Genomic DNA, 20,115 nt, shown 5'->3' with positions numbered 1-20,115 from the left:
ATCGTCTATCATCACATGGCATACAGATTAGAGGAGCAGAACAAACTCCTTTGAAACTAGTGCGGTGGCTCTTCTCTCTCGTGGGACACCATAAACCGTACAAATCTACTAATAATATTTATACCATACATTGTGTTGCGTTTTATTTTCTTACCATGCATTTCTTAGCATATGTGGAGCTTTTTGTGCTCTCCCGTTGACTTCATTGTAATCAGAGAAATGTTCCCAAATTGGCTCACCTCACCGCACATTCAGACCTAACTTTGGCTGTATATTTAGTCCCCATTTCACCCCCCCTTCCAATTCAGTAGAACATATTTCCAGGTTAATTGAACAGAGGACAGTGAACTTGGTATTAGTTAGCCTTTTCTGACATAAGGATACTTACCTCTGAGTATAAAATATATAGGATTGTACTGTAAATGAGTGTGAAATGAGAGAATGAAAAGAGCAACTGTGATCCAGGTGTAAGCAAGACGCAACAGTGAAACCTCTCACTGGAACATAGACATAGATTAATTGTTGTTGTCTCTTTATATCACATTTTTGTAGTTTTTAGTAAACATGCATACATTCATATCCATGACAAACTGTGGAAGATGAAGTTGAATGTTTGTAGAAACATTTCAGCTGTGGAAATGTATCTATCTCATGCTTGTCAACAAATGATAAGTGAAGTTGGCAATGTCCTCATAAAACTGTGTTAATCACATCCCAGCTGTTTGGGCACAAGGGTTTGAAAGCCAGTTCATAGCCTGATATTTTCTTCTTCTACAATAGTAATGGGAAATAATGTGAAGAAATTAGACAAGGCTTTGTTTAGGGACAATAAATTTATATTAAAGCATTTGTAAAACAGTTTTGCTGTCATCATGATCTTGGAAAATCTTGCAGGCATTTAGGTAGATAAAAACAAACAAGCAAACAAGCTTTTATTCATGTTCTTTACTGTTGCATGTTAGATCATCTGTCAGAAAATATTGGCCAGCTTTTCTGTTGCACAGCAGTTTGAACTTGTTAAATTTCAGCTGTCTCTGACGCACATCTTTTGTTCAAACCCAACATGAGTTGTGTACAACATTTTAAAGGCTGACTGGAGACAGACTGAATTCCATTCCCACCCTCAAGAGTTGAAAGTGGTGTGATACGCCTGTCTTTGTTCCTGATACATTGGCATGCTTCTTTTGTCCTTAACCAAGTTTGGTCAAGGACATCCAGGAGTTTTTGTGTTGTAAACTATTTTTTTCCTCTTTATCCTAAGAGATATAAAAGTTGTATGAGGGGGTCAGAAGTGCCCAGAGTATGTTCATTCATTTGCATCCTCCCCTTACTGCTCTCTCTCGTGGAACAGGTTCTACAGGGATTTTTTTGTGTTGTTTTTAAGTACTTCAAAAGAAAGGGGAATCCAATCAAAGTGGTGACCCAGAAGAGTGCTAGAAGTGATACATTCAGGAACAATGAGACATCCTAATATACTTTGTATTGCATACTCCATAATGGTTTCGTTCTCATTCTGGCCATGCTGCCTGAAGGATTCTGGGAGTTGTAGTCTAAAAAAGGTAACTTTCCAAACTCTGTATCCCAGTTTGCCTCACACAGAAGATGAGCTCAGAGCTCTTTGCAGTGCTCATTTGTCTTATGAATGCACACCCCTTGTTTGTACCAGTAAACAAAGTGCTGCCAATTTCTTTTTTTAAAAGAGAAAACAAAATGAAAGAAAACCAGATGCAAAAAGAAAGAGACAGAAATGTAGCACCTTAAAGATTAACTGTTATATTTTAATGTAAGATTTCATGGATGAAGTCCACATATTTCCCCATGACCAAATGAGGATAATGATAATGGATAATGCAATATTTTTAAAAATATTCACATAGAAGAAGGCTTTCTTCTGATTGTTAGAACTGAGAGCATTTTGTCTGGAAGCATCCATTGAGTGGTTTTGCTTTTAGCAAATATGATAACAGTATTTGTTTTCTGGATAGTCTTGCTACTGTTTGTTTTGTTAGGGAGCACTGCTTGAAATGTGATTCTTTGTAGAAAGGAGGTGAGAGGCTGCTTCCATTTTCCACAATAGCAAATTCATGTTATCAGCTGAGTGTGCAGGTGATGGAGAAGGTTGATAGTAATACAGATGCTCACAGAGTGCTTTCCTGAAACAGACATAGTATTGGCCCTCACCCAGTGATTTGTGTGCTGGATAATAATCATTTGCTGTCAGCAGACAAAGAGCTAACTAGACATAGATCACAAATCTGGCAGCCACTCAAAGACCAGTTCTAGAAATCAAGCAATCTATAAGCAAATACATAGTATGGTTTGGGTGAATTTATCTATGCTATCTAGATTTCATGGTATTACATGTTTCATAGCTAATTAATGCAGATTACCTGAACTTTAAACAGGGCATTGGGTTCTGCAAGAATCTAGTGATATTTTAACATATTTTTCAATATATCCTGAAATCAGGTCACATTTGACCAAAATTCCAAAAAGGTTCATGCTAAATGGATAGTTGGTAGTCGAAAAGAAGAAGAAAATGTTTGTTTTTGATCAGAGGTGAAGAATCTTTTGCCCTACGGATGGTGGAACTCAGTTACCCAGAGGGCCCAGATAGTATGTCCAGTGGTAAAAAAGATGAGAATTGTACACCAAGACATTGAAATTTGAAATGTTTCCCAATCCTATTTTGAGTTATTTTGTAAGTTCATTCTTGTATTGGATTCTTGAATGGAGTGTAACGTACAATAAAATACTTTAACTATGCAAGTAAACCAAGTGGATCTGTTGCACTGTATCATCATTCTTCAAAGGAGTCCATATATCTGTGTGCACATCAGCCATGTCCTTCTCTAGAATGCTGTCAGGTGCAAGGCAGGATGGGCAATCCATAACCTATGGAGTTGTAGACAGGGTCTAGAGGGGTGGGGTATAAATTTAATAAATAAATAAATAAATTTCTCTGGCCCCATAAAACCCTAAGGGCTGCCAACAGGGAAAAAAACACCTTGATTTGAAACAGAGGAATTTATGTTCCTGGAAACTTCCAGGAATGAAAATTGTTCTGTAAAGTAAGATGTAAGTCCTTGCTTTACCAAAATAAATGCTTAATTTTTGGCTTTTTAAAGAAAACTGGAAATGAACATCTGGACATTTCCATTTTCTAAGAAATAGCATGCTTTTTAAAATGTCCCACAGTAGGTTCTGGGGCTGGGAACATGAAATGCCAACTCTTGCTGGAAGGGTTCAAGCAGGACCATTTCCCCTTCTCTCTCCTCATCTATACTAATTTTAATTTCCAGCTATTCGATTTTTTTTGAAATATTTTTTCTGTACATGTTTCTTTTAATTTACAAATATATGGAATCCTACTTAACTAGAAAGTCCCTCAAGTTTGTAGAACCTGCTCTTTATTAAGAAGATCAGGTTCTACTAATAGTTATATTTCCTTCCTAACTGATAGAGCCTCAACTTTTGATATATAATTATTACACAGGGGGAGGATTTCTGTGACATGTCGTATTTATTCTGCAGCCTGTGTTTGAATTTTTAGGTGGGTTTGGACATGTTTATGAGTAATCTGGTGAGAAAGGCCATGTCTAAATTTGCTTGTGGTATAGGTTGCCAAGAAAGTGTGAAATGCCATAGAAATCCTCCCTCTTAAGACAGAAGATCCAGGTCTATAGAGCCTGTGTCCTGAGTATACACTCCTGTAATGCAGTGAGTCCTGGACCCTTTGTGCACAGCAGGAGAGGAGGTTGAACACATTCCATATGTGCTGGCTCTGATGTATTTTTGGTATCACCTGGCAGGACAAAGTTCCAATTAGAATCATCCTAGAACGAGCTGGAATTTTTAGCATGTGTACATTACTGAAACAGCGACGTCTATGTTGGTTTGGAGATGTCGTGAGAATGGCTGGTGGTCGGATTCCAAAAAATCTTCTGTATGGAGAATTAGTGCAGGGAAAGTGCCCCAGAGGGAGACCACAGCTGTGATACAAGGATATCTGCAAGTGGGATCTGAAGGCCTTAGGAATAGACCGCAACAGATGGGAAACACTGGCATCTGAGTGTTCGGCCTGGAGGCAGTCGGTACATCATGGCCTCTCCCAATTTGAAGAGACACTTGTTCAGCAGGCCGAGGCAAAGAGGCAGTCACGAAAAAAGCAAAACCAGGGACCTGGACAGGGGACAGATTGTATTTGTCTTCAGTGTGGAAGGGACTGCCACTCTCGAATTGGCCTTCACAGCCACACTAGACGCTGTTCCAAGACCTCTATTCAGAGCATGTTACCAAAGTCTCTCGAGACTGAAGGATGCCTACTTCTACAAGACAGAAATACAAAGCTAAATGTTAATGTTGCCACATTAAAATATCAGTATGATGCTAATCATTAAAAACTTGACTTAAAAAGAAAGGTCTTAACATCTTGATTAAAAGGATCCATCTTTTGCATCTGTCACATAGTGCTGGGAAGATGACACAACAAAGTCAATTTTGCAGCAAAAGAGGTGGTGAGCTGGACAGAGTTTGTTCCCAGGTAGCGTTTGTTGAGACTGCTTCAGGGTATTGGCAGTCCAATCTGAATTGAACTCCCAACCTCTAGATCCACAGTCAGATACTGAACTCACTGAGCCGGCCAGCACGTTCTACTTTACTGTTTCACTAATCATATTTTGCTCCCTAAAGTTGGGTGATGTGGATTAAATGTTGATATTAGCCTAGTTTGTGCACCATGAAGTTCTTGGCCAATATGCAATTGGTGCAGAACCTACCCCACCCCAGAATGGCACTTTTGAGATGAATACATTTATTCCAGTGTAAACCTTTGTAAATGTCATCCATTTCTTCGGACACGAAGTGAACTGTATCTATAAAAGTTCACACTGGTCAAGTTTGTGTTCAAGTCAAAGGTGCTAAAATACTTTCCTTTTTGGTTGTTTTTTTCAGTTGTTGAAGTAAATTAGCAACAGCTGTCTTCCATAAAAGTTGTAGTTATGTAATTGTAGGGATTAAGTATTTGGTTATATATCTGTCTATTACCTGAAAGTGTTTTTTTTGGGAGGGGGGAAGTGTTTTCTCCTCCATCCCTTATCACTTACATCTCAATATTTTTTCCAACAGGCATTTGATCAATTCTGTATTCCACAAAAAAAATTGGCACTCATGTTATACCAGTTTCAAAATTGATTGAGTTTATTTCTAGTATCTGTGGGAAGGAATTTAGTAGAAGATGATATACTATTCCCAAATGTGACACTTAGTGACTGCTAGGAAGCTATGAAACACAGAGTAACATGTCAGCTTGTATGAAATACTGACAAACTGATGTCATTTTTTTATATAAAGAATTCTAAAGTCAGTGAATATAATACACGATGAAGGCATCAAATGAATTTCATGTGGACGGAAATTACCTGTACCTTTTGGAGAATGGTTAAAGTAAAGCAATGTTGTAAATACTAGGCCACTCTCCTTTGGAAGGTGTTCCATTAAAGTTCTAAGGTTTATAAAATACCCCAGGAGCACAATGATAGGCTGTTCTTAATCGTATTTTGTTCCTGAGAGAGTATTTAAAACCAGGGCAATGAATGCAGAAATACATAGTTAAATATTTTAGTGTACCCAGTGGGCAGAGTGGAATGATCCATTGTTGTGCAAAGGGAAAACTGCTTTCATTGTGTGAGGAACACAGTGTTATCCTAAGTAGCTTTATTGTGCTTAAAAAATAATTCATTATGAAATGGCTGGACTGACTTATTATGATAGAAGGGCTGAACCCAGCTGTTAGGTTGTAATACTTCAAAAATGTGTCCTTTGGCCAAGAGAAAGATCGCTGCTGTAATTAGCCTTTCTTCTGCCAGATCCTTTGGCAGTGAACAAATCCTTGTGGATGCCTGATAATGTGCATTTCTACTTCCCTATAGCTGTTCTTTTGGAAAGGAGCAAAAAATGAGGCCAGGCATCCTCAGAAATACTACACTCTTGTACCTCCATGGGGAAAGCATCCATCCAATCAGGATGCAGTTCCAAGAATTCTTGTAGCTTACAAGTTTGTTGAAATAAAAAGCAGGAAACAATGACTCAAATGTGAGGTTGTGTTTAATCAGTGCGCCCATTCACATTTATGTATATTGCTCCCCAAGCTTGGACTGCATTCTTTCAATACAGCCTAGGGAAGATTAAGATGCCTCCCATTGTAATGCTGAATGTTTAAGACTCCAGTGCTGCTCACACATGCTGGGAAGCAGGACCTCTTGAACTCAATTAAGGTTAGATTAGATCAGTGGTGTCGAACTGTGGCCCTCCAGATGTTCTTGGCCTTCAACTCCCAGAAATCCTGGCCAGCAGAGGTGGTGGTGAAGGATTCTGGGAGTTGAAGTCCAAGAACATCTGGAGGGCCACAGTTCGACACCACTGGATTAGATGATACAGTAGACATGATTCTTTCTCCACTGGTGAATTCTGTATGTCATAGCACAGTATTTTCCTCAGCTCTGTATCTTGCATTTAGTGTGCTTTGTTTTGTGATTGGCCTTTGGAAGTTACCTCAAACATTATTTGCAAGACTGATAGATGAAGCTTGTACTTCCGAGGAAGTAACATTTTGAGTGAGTAGACAGGTTGATTATAGGAAATGCTGATTATCAAGTACACTGTACCTCTTTTAAGGCTCTTTTCCAGTTGTCCACTGTGGGGTGGACAAAAACATACAAAGTGTGGCATAGACAAAAACATAAAAAGCTATTTTCTGTGTGTTCTGATTCAGATCCAAAAAGGGAATGAATTCTATGTAAGTCTCTAAATTTAGAGGGACGCGAAGAATGACGGATGGGTAATAAAGAACTGAGGATTGCATCTTAAAGACAGAATGTGTAGCTCCAGAATGTAGGTCTCAATCAAATAGATTCAAATTATAAGGGATTAACATGCACATGTTATTTTTCACTGCACAGTGTATGATGATTGTAGAAAGAACTTAATCTCTCCACTAATAGGTGTCTTTCTGCACAGTAGTCCCACAGATTTGTTACTGTCCTGCTTAGAGGGTGCATCCACTTATATTACTGACAGGGTGTCTAAATTTTTGTTGATTGCTATTAGAACTAGAGAGAAAATGTTGCAATCAACCTGAAATAAGTTTTTATATACTACATATAGTTTTTTTCCTGTATGTGCTGTATTTTCATATATATATATATAAACTTGCTGGTCTGTGACCTTAATAAAGAATGGTGATGATGATTATAAGGAAGATTTAAACTGAGCATTAAGAAGAACTTCACCATAGTAAGAATATTTTGACAATGTTATACTTAACATTTTGATTACTCTTATACATAAAGGGATGCCTTAGAAAGTGATGATAATAACTTTACTGAAACTTTTGAAACCAAGGTTGAGTAGTAATCTGTAATGGATGTTTTAGGTGTGGATTCCATGCATGGGCAGAAGAATGGCCTTGGTAACCTTTGAGGTTCTTTCCCACTCTACAGTTCTATAATTGTATTACTTTTAATATAATGCTTTGATCATACAAATAGCAACAAACAATCTTATAAATATTTCCAACTGGTCATGAAGTTCTGTGTCTGGCAACCTTTGATGTCTGGAGCACAACATCTGTGGTTCTTCAGACACTATGCAAAAGCATGTTATTACTTCTTTCAAATGAGAACCTGAAGCTTAGGGAAAGTGATGTTTGTCTTTTCATGGGCTCTAATAACCTCTCCCCCTTCATGGATTGCTGTCTTGTCATGGCCAAGGGGCTTGAGTAATTCAGAGAAGCTATTGGCTATGCTGTGCAGGGCCACCCAAGATGGACAGGTCATAATTGAGAGTTTTGACTAAATGCAATCCACCTGGAGCAGGAACTGGCAAGCCACTCCAGTATCTTTGCCAAGAAAACTCCATGGACAGAAACAAAAGGCTAAAAGATATGACGCTGGAAGATGAGCTCCTCAGGTCGGAAGGAATCTAACATGCTACTGAGGAAGAGCTGAGGACAAGTACAAGTAGCTCCAGAGCTAATGAAGTGGTTGGGCCAAAGCCGAAAGGATGCTCAACTGCGGACGTGTCTGGAAGTGAAAGGAAAGTCTGATGCTGCAAAGAAAAATACTGCATAGGAACCTGGAATGTAAGATCTATGAACCTTGGTAAGCTGGATGTGGTCAAACCGGAGATGTTCAAGAATAAACATTGACATCCTGGGCGTCAGTGAACTAAAATGGACAGGAATGGGCGAATTCAATTCAGATGATTACCATATTTACTATTGTGGGCAAGAATCCTGTAGAAGAAATGGAGTAGCCCTCATAGTCAACAAAAGATGTACTGGGATACAATTTCAAAAATGACAGAATGATTTCAATACGAATCCAAGGCAGACCTTTCAGTATCACAGTAATCCAAGTTTATGCACCAGCCATCAATGCTGAAGACAATGAAATTAACCAATTCAATGAAAACGTACAACACTTTCTGGAATTGACACCAAAGAAAAATGTTCTTCTCATTTTAGGGGACTGGAATGCTAAAGTAGAGAGTCAAGAGTTAAAAGGAACAACAGGGAAGTTTGGCCTTGGAGTTCAAAATGAAGCAAGGCAAAGGCTAATAGAGTTTTGTCAAGAGAACAAGCTGGTCATCACAAACACACTTTTCCAACAACACAAGAGGTGACTCTACACATGGACATCACCAGATGAGCAATACCGAAATCAGATTGATTATGTTCTCTGCAGCCAAAGATGAAGAAGCAATATAGAGTCAGCAAAAACAAGACCTCGAGCTGATTACAGCTCTGATCATCAGCTTCTTATAGCAAAATTCAAGTTTAAACTGAAGAAAGTAGGAAAAACCACTGGGCTAGTCAGGTACAATCTAAACCAAATCCCTTATGAATACACAGTGGAAGTGAAGAACAGATTTAAGTAACTCGATTTGGTGGACAAAGTGCCGGAAGAGCTATGGATGGAGGCTTGTAACATTGTACAGGAGGCAGCAACAAAAACCATCCCAAGAAAAGGAAATGCAAGAAAGCAAAGTGGCTGTCCAACGAGGCCTTACAAATAGCAGAGAAGAGAAGGGAAACAAAATGCAAACAAGATAAGGAAAGTTACAGAAAATTGAATGCAGATTTCCAAAGAATAGCAAGGAGAGACAAGAGGGCCTTCTTAAATGAACAGTGCAAAGATATAGAGGAAAATAATAGAAAGGGAAAAACCAGAGATCTATTCAAGAAAATTGGAGATATTAAAGGAACATTTTGTGCAATTATGAACATGATAAAGAACAAAAATAATAAGGACCTAACAAAAGCAGAAGACATCAAGAAGAAATGGGAAGAATACACAGAGGAATTATATCAGAAAGATCTGGATGTCCCGGACCTTGAGCCAGACATCCTGGAGAGTCAAGTCAAGTGGGCCTTAGAAAGCCTGGCTAACAACAAAGCCAGTGGAGGTGATGGCATTCCAGTTGAACTATTTAAAAACTTAAAAGATGATGCTGTTAAGGTGCTACACTCAATATGCCAGCACGTTTGGAAAACTCAGCAGTGGCCAGAGGATTGGAAAAGATCAGACTACATCCCAGTCCCAAAGAAGGGCAGTGCCAAAGAATGTGCCAACTACTGTACAATTGCACTCATTTCACACACTAGCAAGGTTATGCTCAAAATCTGAAGGTAGGCTTCAGCAGTATGTGGACTGAGAACTCCCAGAAGTACAAGCTGGATTTCGAAGGGGCAGCGGAAGTAGAGACCAAATTGATAATATGCACTGGATTATGGAGAAAGCCAGAGAATTCCAGAAAAAACATCTACTTCTGCTTCATTGACAATGTAAAAGCCTTTGACTGTGTGGACCACAACAAACTATGGCAAGTTCTTAAAGAAATGGGAGTGACCACCTTTTCTATCTCCTGTGAAATCTATATGTGGGACAAGAAGCAACAGTTAGAACTGGATATGGAACAATTGATTGGGTGTGAAAGCAAGAGGAGAAGGGGACGACAGAGGACGAGATGGTTGGACAGTGTCATCAAAGCTACCAACATGAATTTGACCAAACTCCTGGAGGCAGTGGAAGACAGGAGGGCCCTGCACCATCGGGTCCATGGAGTTACGAAGAGTCTGACACGACTTAACAACTAAACAACAATAACCTCTCATTTTAAGTTAGCTGGTTTGTAAAATAAAGACAGGCCTCTGCAGAAACACAGGCTATGATTCAGTGTTTGTAAGGAAGAAATATCTGGAAATATTAACTTCTACAGCTAGAACTTGTAGGGTTCCTATGAAAACTTTTTGAAAAAACACAAATGACATGCTCATGAAATATTGGGATTTTCAGCTGAAACATAACAAAGTGGAATGTTAGTTTATAAATTAGCATATAGCACGTAGAATAGAGGGATGCTATTGTGTGTGTTCTCATGTTGCATGGGTTGGCATGTCAGCCACATGGAGACAGCAGCTGTTCCCTTGGGATGGAGATAGTCAAAAGCAATTGGGTGTGTCTTTTAAAAGGAAACAAATGTTTCTTGGCCCAAGAAATGTATTGGTTGAATGCATGGATGGGATTTTGATAAAATCTGGGATAAATAGTGATGTAAGTATGGTGTTGATCATATGATTTTTTTTCACATTTGTTATTTTACAGGCAGGTGACAAGCATTACCATCCAAGCTGTGCACGATGCAGCAGGTGCAACCAAATGTTCACAGAAGGAGAAGAAATGTACCTGCAAGGTAAGAATATCACATGTTTGAGAGCTGCTTTGAACTCTTTACAAAAACACAATAGAGAGGTTTTAAATAAATAAAACTAACAGGACTGTTGATGAAGAGTGAACTTTGACCTTTCTTATTAAAAATACAAATTTAATTCATTTGTAGCATTTCAGGTCACTATTTATTATTTACATACACCTGAAGTGCAGCCAAAATGTACGTTAAAAGAATTTCTTTTTCCTCAGGTCTTCCACAGCTCTTAGAGAATTTATCCTTGTGATCATCCTTTAAACTTTTTTGTGAAATTGTGCATTCTATCGCATTTGTCACCATCCAGAATTTAATGCAAATTTCTATTTTGCTATGATGGTGTTGTTGCTGTTAAATATTTTCCAAATGTTATTGCCGTGTCATCCCTGAATGCTCTTCGGATATAGTTATCATAAAATTCTCCTTCACAAGAGAAATAGTCTCCATGGCTGAGCTGGAGCTTTAACTGAAGGATGAGGAAGTGTGTAGGTAGGCTGTAGCCCCTGAGCGTTGTATTCCCTCTCCAGACTTTTAACATCTCCACTTCTTTTGCATCTGGGTCAAATATTCCCTGGACAAGCAGATCATTGATATATTTCCTGGCTTAACTGGGAAGCTTGACTTCTTTACCCAGACATAAAAACGGCTATCAGTGCCTGGGTGTCTCCTCCATACTCCTGAGAATTCATGATTAGAGCCTAGCAAGCTGACAATAAAACAAAATGTGATTACTGCCCTTTCTTTACAATGCCAGAGAATAACCTTACAAAATGAAGGTTCCCCATGGCATTTAGCTTGACATTTTCTCTGTAATCCTTCTGCTTCTCTGGGGAAAAGAGTTTCCTTTACTTTATGTAAACACTATAGCTAATTAAAGAAAGAAAGAGGAAGAAAGAAAATACATTTTCTTTATTATTTCTTTTTTGTTTTTACTGTTAAACATGCTTCTTCTCACAATCAAAGGGGGCTTAAAGTTAAACTCATCATGATTGGAATGGTAGCTAATTTTGACTTATATTTGAAGAGACAAAGTTTAATCATTGTTCATTTTTAATAGTAACCGTTAACATTCATTATTTGCAGAGTTCCCATGAAGAACTACATAGAAAACTGGAGCAAGAAAGTCTGCCTTATTAAGAGGTTGTAATGTATGGAAGCAATTGTTGCTTTCCTAAAACAGATGAGAGTGCCTCTGGTAACTACTTCATCTCTGATAGTGGCCAGCCTGAGGCATCCAGGAAGGCAACATGTAGGGCATTACTTAATGGTGGCCAATGATGTGAGCAGTGTGAGCACCTCACACTGAAATGGTGGAGGAAGACAGCCCACTGCTCAGACCACAAACTGCTCATGGCCCAATGGAGATAGGAATCTTCTGTTGGTTTTTCTGGTGTGAAGGATTGGGTTAGCTGTTTCAGCTGAAAGTGGTTGATGGACATACTATCCAAAGGTTGAGCTAATGTGCTCCATGTTTTTTTAATATATGGTGTTTGCTTTCACATTAACCTGTGACATAGATTACAGAAACATTATACTGTACTGCAGTGCATATTAATACAGATGTGTGAGTACCTGTGGTAGCCTTTTTTCTTTCCTTTTCTTCTCTCTCTCTCTCTCTCTCTCTCTCTCTCTCTCTCTCTCTCTCTTTTTTTGCTAATGGGTTGAATCCAGATCTAGTCATAATTAGAGTAGATCCATTGAAATCAGTGGGATTTGAGTTGGTTGTAAGTAATTTGCATCCTACAGATGGGAAATAAAATGTTCTCACATTTTTGCATTTCATCTGAGTTGAAAATAGGATAATATATCTTGACTGGCTATTCTTCTGTACTAGGTTCTACAGTTTGGCATCCGGACTGTAAGCAGTCCACAAAGGGAGAAGAAAAGCTACGGGTAAGTTTTCAAGATTTTTCTTTTGAAGTATAAAAACAATATGTTTGAATAATAATAGCAGTCTTGACAGGTTCTGCTTGCAATTCCTGTATTTTTCCCATCTCCAGAAATCATAGCTTCTTATGGCAATGAGGGTGCAATCATATACACGCACATACATTCACCTGAGGCCAGTGAGGCTTATTTTCTGAGTGGACAGGTATAGGGACATACCCAAAATTGCATATTGTTTATCTAGGGCTGACCCGTATGTATAGGTTTCACATGTTTTCTACACAGCAAGCAAGCAGCTTGACCCAAATATAGATTTCTGCTGCTGAGAAGCCTATGGAGAGGGACTCCATTACACAAATGCTCCTCCGTGTAAGTGGTATTTTAACTGTCTGCGTGGATTAAGAGGAGCACTACATTCATACTACAGTGAACATTGGGACACCCTGGAATTCCTGGGAGAAAAAAGGGGCAGCATCAAATATAAGCAATCATAGAGATGGGAAGAAAAGTCACAAAGACAGTAAAAGAGGCAAATCAAGTTTAATAAGACAGATAATTGTCCAGCATATTTCACTGAGGAACTGTTGCCTTATTTGGAGAAGAGTGTCCCTGAGGAATATCTCCATTGAAATGTGTGGAGTACTTTTCTTTTTAAATTACATTTCCATTTTTGTTTGTTTGCCTGCTTGTTCTGTTAGCATTTCGGACTTTGCTCCTCTTTTTTTATAATCCTACATTCCTGTCATTCATCTGCAGGTCTCTGGGAAGTTCATTTTATTCTTACTAATGGATTTGGATACAGATGTTCAGTTGTGCAAATAGAAATGTTCCTTCTGTTTGCAGAAGGAAATTACATCCAACAGAAGCTTCTGCTGGAGAAATATGGGATATGAATTCTACCAATGTCATGTTTCTTCTGAGCACAGCTGCTCAGGTGTCCTGTGCCATTTAAGGTTTCCCATTTTTCCAGAGCAGACTCTGGGGTCACACACATTGACCATAAAAACCTTAAGGTGCAATTTTGCAGTGCAATTTTCATTCATAGATCTGCCAGCTGTAGATAGTATGAAAAGGCAAAACTTCTGCCAGCATAAATCTCTTTATGCCTGCAAAAAAAAAGTCCATGAGCCAGCAGAACCCCTTCTTATGGCTGATCTCAGAGATCTCCCAATAGAAGGATCTTCCAGCAGAACAACTCTGCTGAATAAGATGTGATGGAAGAAGATATAAAGAGAGTCTGGAGAAAAGTTGAAGAGTCAAGTTATGGTGGATCCTGTTCTGGGATGCAGCCACCATGCCAGCACAAAGTTGGTCCAAAATAGGGTAGTCCTAAGTAATTTCCAATACAGGAAAGGTTTGGACTGAACACAGCTTTGGCTCACCAATTGTCACCTGAGCTAGCCTTCACCCACCATAGCTAGACAAGATTTCACTCTAAATCTTTTAAGTACAGTAAGGCTTTTTTTGTTGTAACATGTTAAAATAACTTCCTCATTGGAATTTGCCAGCAAGGTTGATGTTTCTTGCAGCGTATTTCCACATAGGAATGGGAAATACATAGTTCAAAATGAGAGCCTCCTGATCTGGAGGGGAATTTTTTTTTCTTTGCCACACAAATGAAGCAATATAAACAATTCACAAAATTCTAATGGGACAACAGAGCCATTAAGTATATGGATATTTCATGAAAACCAGTAAGGTTTAATAGTACACTGTACTTAATAGTATACTGGTTTGTATCCTGAATTTCTTGAGTAAGTTGAGGTAGAGCTGCTTGTAAATTGTGGCATTGTAGGCATGGTGTAATTTAAATGATTCCATGATGAGTTCACATACAAATTGAATTAAATTGAACAGCCACTGTGCTCTGGCATTGACCCAGACATTTAGCTGTCGTCAGTGTGGGGCAGTGTCATGGCTGCTAATGAAGCAAGAGATCCTCAGCTGTTCTTCAGCATCCCCAGCAATAACACTAGCGTGATAAGAATCCTTCCTCTCATTCAGGCTGACCTTTCAGAAACCTTCTGGCTTATTCTTTGTACCCAAGGAAACTGCAGAGGTTTCTCCAAATATCTCTTCCTTGTTCTCTCTTATGAAAACAAATGCTCTCTTCATAGCTGAGGATGGTTCAGCACACAAAGTTACTCACACTCAAAATATTAAAAAATATTTCTTAGGACATAGTGGACACAGAAATGATTTAATCCTCCCTGGGGTCAAAGTCATGTTCATTTTTTCTCCTTCTGAAAGTCAAAATAAGCATAAACCAGAATCACTTGTTTATGAAGCACCTTCAACAGTCATTATTGTATTTTGCCTTTTGCCTTGGATCCTGTACTCCTAATTGAAGGGCACTCACTGGCTTAGATTATAGGTAGAGTCCAAAAAACAATGATTACTTAATCTCCACTCTGTCAGCAAACACGGGTTCGAAAACACACGTGTAAGCCTGGACAGAGAGCAATCAGGAGTTTGCACATGCTAAAATGGGCTGAGTGAGTCCAACTCAGCTAGCCATGCTACAACACTCCCTCTTACAGGTCTGCCCACATAAGAACACCCTGGTACTCTCAGATATTATTATGAAAAGGTCAAGTGGGCTTTGTAGTCCTTAGACTTAACTTGCACCACTGACAGGACTCCTAAAGTATGCTAGGCCGAGGCAGCACTCTCAGATGACCCTATGACAAGTGTACTGTTCAGGAAACCAATGGAGTTTTATAATCTTTATTTTATTAAAGAATAAGCATGTTACTAAGTATCAAAGCCAAATTAAACCAAAGCAAATAAACTAGCATTGTGCTGGTTAGTTACAAAGATGTAGTGAGGCAAAGAAAACGTGAAAAATAGAAAAGTGTTCAAAAACCTTACAAAAACACAAAAAGCCATTAAAAAGAATAAAAACAGTTCCAGTCCAGTAATTCATTAGTAAAAACAAAATAATCCAAGTAGGTTATAAAAAGGCTATAGTCCTCAGTGATCCTGTACTAAAAAGAAAAATTCAGTAAAAGTCCCATTATCCTTAGAAAAGAAAAATCCAGTAAATGTACCATAGTCCTTACAAAATTACAAGAGCATAGTCCATATGGAGTATTCCAAGAAAAGAAGTCCATAAAGGATATTCCCTAGGTAACAGTCCATAGAAAATAGTCCATGCACAGTCCTTAGGAAAAAGCCCATAAATCCATAGGTAATCCAGTATAGTAAAGGTTAGTCCCATGTGTCACGAATGAATGAAGAGTCGGTCTTGAAAGACAATGTCCATAGGCAAAAAGTTCCTTTTTCAAGAGTAACTGGCAAGGGCTTATCGCACCTTCCCACGATGTCATCCAATCAGAGTTCGTTACTAGGCAAACAGTCCTGTTGCACCACATGACTTCTTTCCCATACACTCCAGATGTTATTTGGGTTACTGTAGTTTATCAAAGAGTCACAACAATTCCCATCTAATCACACCAAGTCCTTTTCTCAGGCTATCAGAATAACATTCTCTCTGCTCGCCTAGAAAACAACCTGTCAGCATAGTAAAGATACTTTATACAAAGAAACAAGATGGAACCTCTCTGGCTCATTTCTTAATTACAAAACCCATATGCCTTAAAAGATTTTAACTCAAAAACCCATCTCATCACACACTCCCCTTTGAATTTTTTCATAGAACGTTCAAGATGCCAAAATAAGCAGGCAGCTTGGTGTATAGCCACTGAAAATGGTCTATTTCCCTTCTTTTATGCCTGCCAGCTGGTGATTCTGCTATTGATAGGATGTGTTATTGATGTTGTAATTCTCAGTGAATGTTACCAAGGATTTTAAGGAGTTAGCAGTCTTATCATAGAAAATCCCCCACCTTTGTTTTTATATAAATATAGAAGAAACTTTCACCTTTTCACTTTCTTTTCTTTTATATTTTTTGTGGCAGCATTCTTCATCTGGTTTCTTTTATCCAAAGAGTTTGGTTCTTCGCAGGCCACCTTCTTCAGAGGTTTGCAGCTGTGCATTTCCTTTTAACTAGCAATGATGCTTTTATCTGGCAGTAGTGCAGATGGGTCTCTGGTTTCTGCACTGGTGTTTGCGCAGCTGCTGCTATTGCTACCACTTCCTTCATCCCCACCCCTGCTCTCTAGTATCCACTTTTCACTCTGACTCCTTTTGTCTTTACAGTTTTTGATTCATAAGATTAGCATGCAAAAAGTCATGTTTCACAGTTTGTTGCACAGGAGTGTGTGTAGAATCGGTTGACAAAAGATGATCATTTGGGATCATTAAAACTGCCATTTTGCATGACTTGGCTACTTATTATATAGGTATTGTGTACTGTGCTGGATTCTGTGGAAGCAAAGTAGGACATTTTAACACTTTTATTGGAAAACCTAATTACTTGTCCCAACTAAAATAGGTTAAGAATTGATGGTATTGTTAATGAGCCTATTTAGGACTGCCAGAATCAAAATAGTTTCTGTCAAATGCAGCTTGAAAAATAAAGAAACCATCCAAACCAAGTTATTTTTGTGTATGACCAAAGATACTCAGATCCCAGTGTTAAAACTTGGCAGCCCATCAAAAAAGACTCCAGATATTCCTTCTTTCTCTGTCCCTGGAAGAATGGAACAAAACAACTACCACCACCATGTTTCCTGTTCTCTTTGGTCTGCGTAGCTAGAAATCCATACGCTGGAGATGTCCAAGGTCTAAAAGTACATTGAGATATTAATTGTTGTGCATCTTGGAAATAGCATGCTCTTCTAAATATACTATATATCTATGGTATAAATCCTTTTTCTATATAGAAGCTTCAATAATGCCTTAATTGGACTTTGTCCATTCCTGTAGTACTAATTATGTGATTAATGAGTCTGTGTAAAGCTACTGAAGCTATGTGAAACTCACAGTGTCCAGTGGTGTGGCTTTGTTTGCACAAATGGTTATATTTGCAAGCATGCTAGTGTGGTGCATTTCTGTTCACTGATATTCACCCCAAGTATTGTATATTGTTGAAATAGTTGCTTAGACTTGCTCTTAACAGGTCGCAGCAGAAGGGATGCCCGAGTCTCTTAGCTTCACAAAGTAACCCTCAAAGTCTTTCTTTTAAAGAAGCTGAAGCTACCTGCAAAAAAATCAGTTTATTACTGTAAGGTCATTTGGACATTGAGTACATTTGAAAGCATTTAGATTTTAAAAAGAGATCCTCAGGAGGAAAAGAAAATTGTGTCCACGTGATGTTTTGTAAAAAATATATAATATTAATGTTAAAAATGTAAGCATAATGTTGGAAAGAAAAGTCCATTTATGTGTTTAGTTTTAACAGGTATGTTTTGTAGCCTTCTTTGGCAAGGAATCTGAACTTCTTGTGTGTGGGGTGTGTGTTTTTAAATAAATGTCTTTCACTCCATTTTCATGCTGGAAAAAGTTTAGCCGACTGAATTTCAGCCTGTTGTACAGGCGTTAAAGGCATGTGTGCAGAGACAATGAAGGGGAAGGGCAATTTTAAGATTGGGGTGGACAATCTACAGTGGTCTATAGGTTGCACATGGCCATCCCTAAGCCATTCCTGAAGCCCCTTCCCTAACTTGTTGTCTTATACATATAAAAAGGGGGGCTTACTGAAAACATTGCTCTGTGCCCTCTAGTAACAAAAAATTATAATTAAAATGGGGGGGGCAGGCTTGCTGAGGGGCCCTCAGAGCATGGCAAAAATTGCTTCCATAAAGGGATCTCTTGATCCTCCACTTGGGCTTGGTTAAGTGGAAGATATCACTAGCTGTGAGATTTCAACTGCAAACTTCAGGATCTAATTAAATTCTACAGTAATTAGACATGCAGTATTGTAGCAGAACAGAGTCAATGACTAGATGTGAAATGCTGTAAAGTTATTTCTGTGAATAATCATTGTCTGAAAAATAATGAAACATAGTTGTACAGTATAGCAAACTTGCATTTTAATAAGCTATGTATGATCCACACAATTCTGTCTCTAAGGAGCTTTTCTTTCAGTCACTTACTAGCAGTGTTACATGACAATGGAATAATTGCACTCCAAAACCAAACTGTTCCTTCTTCTCCAGCTGTTTTCACCACCTTGTATACTGAACTCCATCAAAAAGCTAAGGCAGGTACTGTAAGCACCACTGGGACAGAGTCTTCTTCCCTTCTATTATTGCATCCTGTTGGCTCGATGTTCAAGGGATTGTTTCAGATATGGTGTCCATGCCCCATACAGTTCTATAGAGCATGACTTGAACATCTGTAATGTGGAAGTGGGCAGCCATCACATCACTGTATCAGGATGATGTGAATGGATGGCTCTATTGCTTTTAGAAGTTATTTGTCTAAACTATGTGCATTGCATGGCAAAACCAATGTCAAGGCAAAGCAGAGGTGCCTGTTTATGAAGACAATAACCAGGCTAGCTTCTGTAATAAAGGAAATTAATTTCTTGAGAAAGTTACAGCTTATGCCAACCTTAGTGTACAATATATAAAAAGAATACAAGGACATTTCTGTATTTAAGTTAAAGAAGTAAAGAGGGAAACAATAAAGTGGGACAACCGAGTGAAACATGTAATTTAGAGGGGAACAATCGCCATTAGAGTATTAGTGTTCAAACTGCTCTTTGAGGCTTAAATCCCTTTGGTCTGGGAAAACAACATGGATCTCTTTGACTAGCAGTATGTCTAGAACAAGTGTGCAGTACAGCCACCTTTAGGTTCACACGTCCTTTTTGTTTGAACTGTATAATGTCTATATTAAGGACCATATTAGGTGACATATTTGAAAAATATCCAGCAGCTACATCTTTTTTTCTTATTTTAGAGTAAGCATGGCCACCCTGCTGAGAAAGTTAAGACATATTAACTCTGGCCCCTGCTATTATCCTAAACTCTTTTGCCACTCCTATAGTATGTATTGCAAAAAAGTTGCTTATTGAAACTGATGGATCACATTTTTGAGTAACAATTACAGGCCTTATTCACAATTGAAATCTTGGTAGAGGGGTGAGTTAAAGCTCTCTGTGTGCCATGCTACCTCCTGATAGTATTGGATTCTCTTGCTTAGTGAGGTGGACACAGTCCATATATCTGAGGACTAGTTTCCTCCCCACCCACCCAACCACCCAACCACTGCAGGCCACACACCCTGCTTCAATGCTCACAAGTTGTGAGAAATTGTGCTATAGAATTTTGGTAGGGAATCATATCTTTTTCTTCTTCTTTTCATTGCTCTTCTCCCACCAGAGATTGAATGTCACCGCAGTTATTCAGACTTTGAATGTAATTACTCCAATCTTTCATGTTGTGTTACATCCAAATTAACCTCCAAGTTTATTCACAGAGTAGCCTTCCCTCCTTCATGTCCTCTTTTGCTTGTTTATTTTACTTTAAATGACCACCAGCAACAATCTGTGTTGTTTTCTGCATTTTGTTTTTTATGTTATCTTGATCTTTATTAATTTCCCTTAGTACCTTG

General features: G+C 38.5%; 1 protein-coding gene across 40 annotated transcripts in view; it reads left to right on the top strand.

Moving 5' to 3' along the window:
- Window positions 1-20,115, top strand: part of ABLIM1 (actin binding LIM protein 1) — a 274,524-nt gene that overhangs the window by 174,641 nt on the left and 79,768 nt on the right. For 23 of the 40 annotated variants that reach the window (XM_072995518.2, XM_078389577.1, XM_078389594.1 and 20 more), the window contains exons 7-9: window positions 10,665-10,752; window positions 12,599-12,657; window positions 16,571-16,633. In XM_072995518.2, the coding sequence (XP_072851619.2) occupies window positions 10,665-10,752; window positions 12,599-12,657; window positions 16,571-16,633 (210 nt within the window). The remainder of the gene's footprint in view (window positions 1-10,664; window positions 10,753-12,598; window positions 12,658-16,570; window positions 16,634-20,115) is intronic. The other 17 variants (XM_078389589.1, XM_078389586.1, XM_078389591.1 and 14 more) reach the window with 1 other exon arrangement.

This window comes from Pogona vitticeps, chromosome 3 (assembly GCF_051106095.1).
Source record: "Pogona vitticeps strain Pit_001003342236 chromosome 3, PviZW2.1, whole genome shotgun sequence".
Lineage (NCBI taxonomy): Eukaryota > Metazoa > Chordata > Lepidosauria > Squamata > Agamidae > Pogona > Pogona vitticeps.
Note: the sequence above shows the minus strand (reverse complement) of the source record. Positions and strands in the feature narration are given on the sequence as shown.